This window comes from Penaeus chinensis, chromosome 39 (assembly GCF_019202785.1).
Source record: "Penaeus chinensis breed Huanghai No. 1 chromosome 39, ASM1920278v2, whole genome shotgun sequence".
In the NCBI taxonomy this organism is placed as follows: Eukaryota; Metazoa; Arthropoda; class Malacostraca; order Decapoda; family Penaeidae; genus Penaeus; species Penaeus chinensis.
Window position 1 is genome coordinate 8,571,881 of NC_061857.1, and position 1,961 is coordinate 8,573,841.

The 1,961-nt window shown below is 50.0% G+C and overlaps 1 protein-coding gene across 1 annotated transcript in view; it reads right to left on the minus strand.

Moving 5' to 3' along the window:
- LOC125046443 (uncharacterized transmembrane protein DDB_G0289901-like) overlaps nucleotides 1-1,660 on the minus strand; it is a 2,969-nt gene extending 1,309 nt beyond the window's left edge. Inside the window, exons 1-2 of the mRNA XM_047644221.1 lie at nucleotides 1,535-1,660; nucleotides 1-1,358 (exon numbers count right to left, since the gene is read on the minus strand). The exon at nucleotides 1-1,358 is cut by the window's left edge and continues 1,309 nt beyond it. Coding sequence (XP_047500177.1) covers nucleotides 1-1,358; nucleotides 1,535-1,660 — 1,484 coding nt within the window. The remainder of the gene's footprint in view (nucleotides 1,359-1,534) is intronic.
- Between the last annotated feature and the right edge of the window lie 301 nt (nucleotides 1,661-1,961).

Below are 1,961 nucleotides of genomic sequence, written 5' to 3' on the forward strand. Positions count from 1 at the left end.
ACTGCAACATGGCCTCCAGAAACAGCATGTCCTACTGCAATGTGGCCTGCAGGAACGGCATGTTCACCTCCGATTTGACCTCCAGAAGCGGCATATGCACCTGCAATAGAGCCTCCTGCTACCTGGCCTCCTAGAACAGCGTGTCCACCCCCAATACCTCCAGTAAGGGCGTGTCCAGCTGCTACATGGCCTCCAGATAGGGCAATTCCACCTCCAGTCTGTCCTGCAGCGACAGCATGTCCACCTTCATACTGGCCTCCAGAAACAGCATGTCCACCTCCAATACCACCAGTAAGAGCATGTCCATCTCCAAACTGGCCTCCGGAAACAGCGTGTCCACCCCCAATATGGCCTCCAGATATAGCGTGTCCTCCTCCAACATGGCCTCCAGAAATAGCGTGTCCTCCTCCAACATGGCCTCCAGAAACAGCGTTTCCACCTCCAAACTGGCCTCCGGAAACAGTGTGTCCTCCAATATGGCCTCCGGAAACAGCGTGTCCTCCTCCAATATGGCCTCCAGAAACAGCGTTTCCACCTCCAAACTGGCCTCCGGAAATTGCGTGTCCTCCAGTATGGCTTCCAGAAATAGCGTGTCCTCCTCCAATATGGCCTCCAGAAACGGCGTGTCCACCTCCAATACCACCAGGAAGAGCGTGTCCAACTGCTACATGGCCTCCAGAAAGAGCGTGAAGACTGTGCTCCTCGCCAGCAGGAAGCTCACTGAAATGTCCTCCACCAACGGGTCCGCTGTATTCACTGCCGACGATTATGTCACCTTCATGGTCTTCCTCAGAAGATTCATGGTCACTTGCACCACCAAATCCTCCAGCATGTGCACCATTAAAGGCTCCGGAAGCAGAGTGGCTGCCTCTAATGTCGTCGTCATGACCAAAATCGAAAGATCCCTTAATTATGAGCGCTGCTTCATCTGGCCCAATTCCCGCAAGGGCGCTGTGTTTGGCACCAGGTCCACTGTAGCGAACGTCAACTGCTCCTGGGATTACAGGCTGGCCACCTACAAGACCTCCACTTGCGAATCCACTGGCATGAACTTGTCCACCGACATGTCCTACAGCAGGACTCTGGTGGACTGCACTTCCTACATGTCCCCCTACAGGAATGACAGGGCCATGTCCAGTTACTTCAGGTCCGCCATGGTGAATTCCAGTGGCCCCGACGACGCCATGTCCTCCGGTAGCGGGCGTGAGGTACCCCGTACTGAGGGTTCCTGAAGGACCATGACCGCCACCGAACGCAGCTCCTCCGCCAAAGGATCTCCCCGCATTCCCATGACCTCCACCAAGCTTCGCTGAGCTGCAGGAAGCCAGGAGAGTCGCTGTTGTCACTAAAAGGAGATTCTGAAATGTGAGAGAGATGATACAATCGTATAATCACTTTCTTGATCGATTACCACTGAAAAATAGTTCATAAATGTCCAATCGCTCATCTCCCTGTCAGAAATACCCCCCCATTCCTTCTCAACATTCAACAAAGATAAGATTTCCTCCTAAGCTCAGGTCCTTCCCGTCCTCACCATGTCAGAGGCGTGAGTTAACTCCCTGTTGCACGTCAGTCCTTCAGCTTTTATAGTGACTTCCTCCCACCGCGTGCCCCATGACGTAGTGCCTTCGGTGATGTTAAGTGGAGGAAATTTATTCATTGGTTCTTTAGGGCCGCGTTGATAACCTCTTTTCGATAAAGTCACGCTTCAGATGTTCGATTATGACGATGCGAAGAAGTGTTATAAATAGTAATAACATCAAAATTAGATTCATTGATCTGTTTTCTTTCTTTCTTCTCCAGTTGTCAACTTAATTTATCAGTCTTGGTTGTCCTGTATAGATAATCAGATATTCATATTGTTTTCCGTGAAAAAAGTATCAACCAGTAATCAATATAAGGATATTAAATATGATTAGTATTCAAACACTATGAGCTGTGAATTTTGCATTTCTTCAATA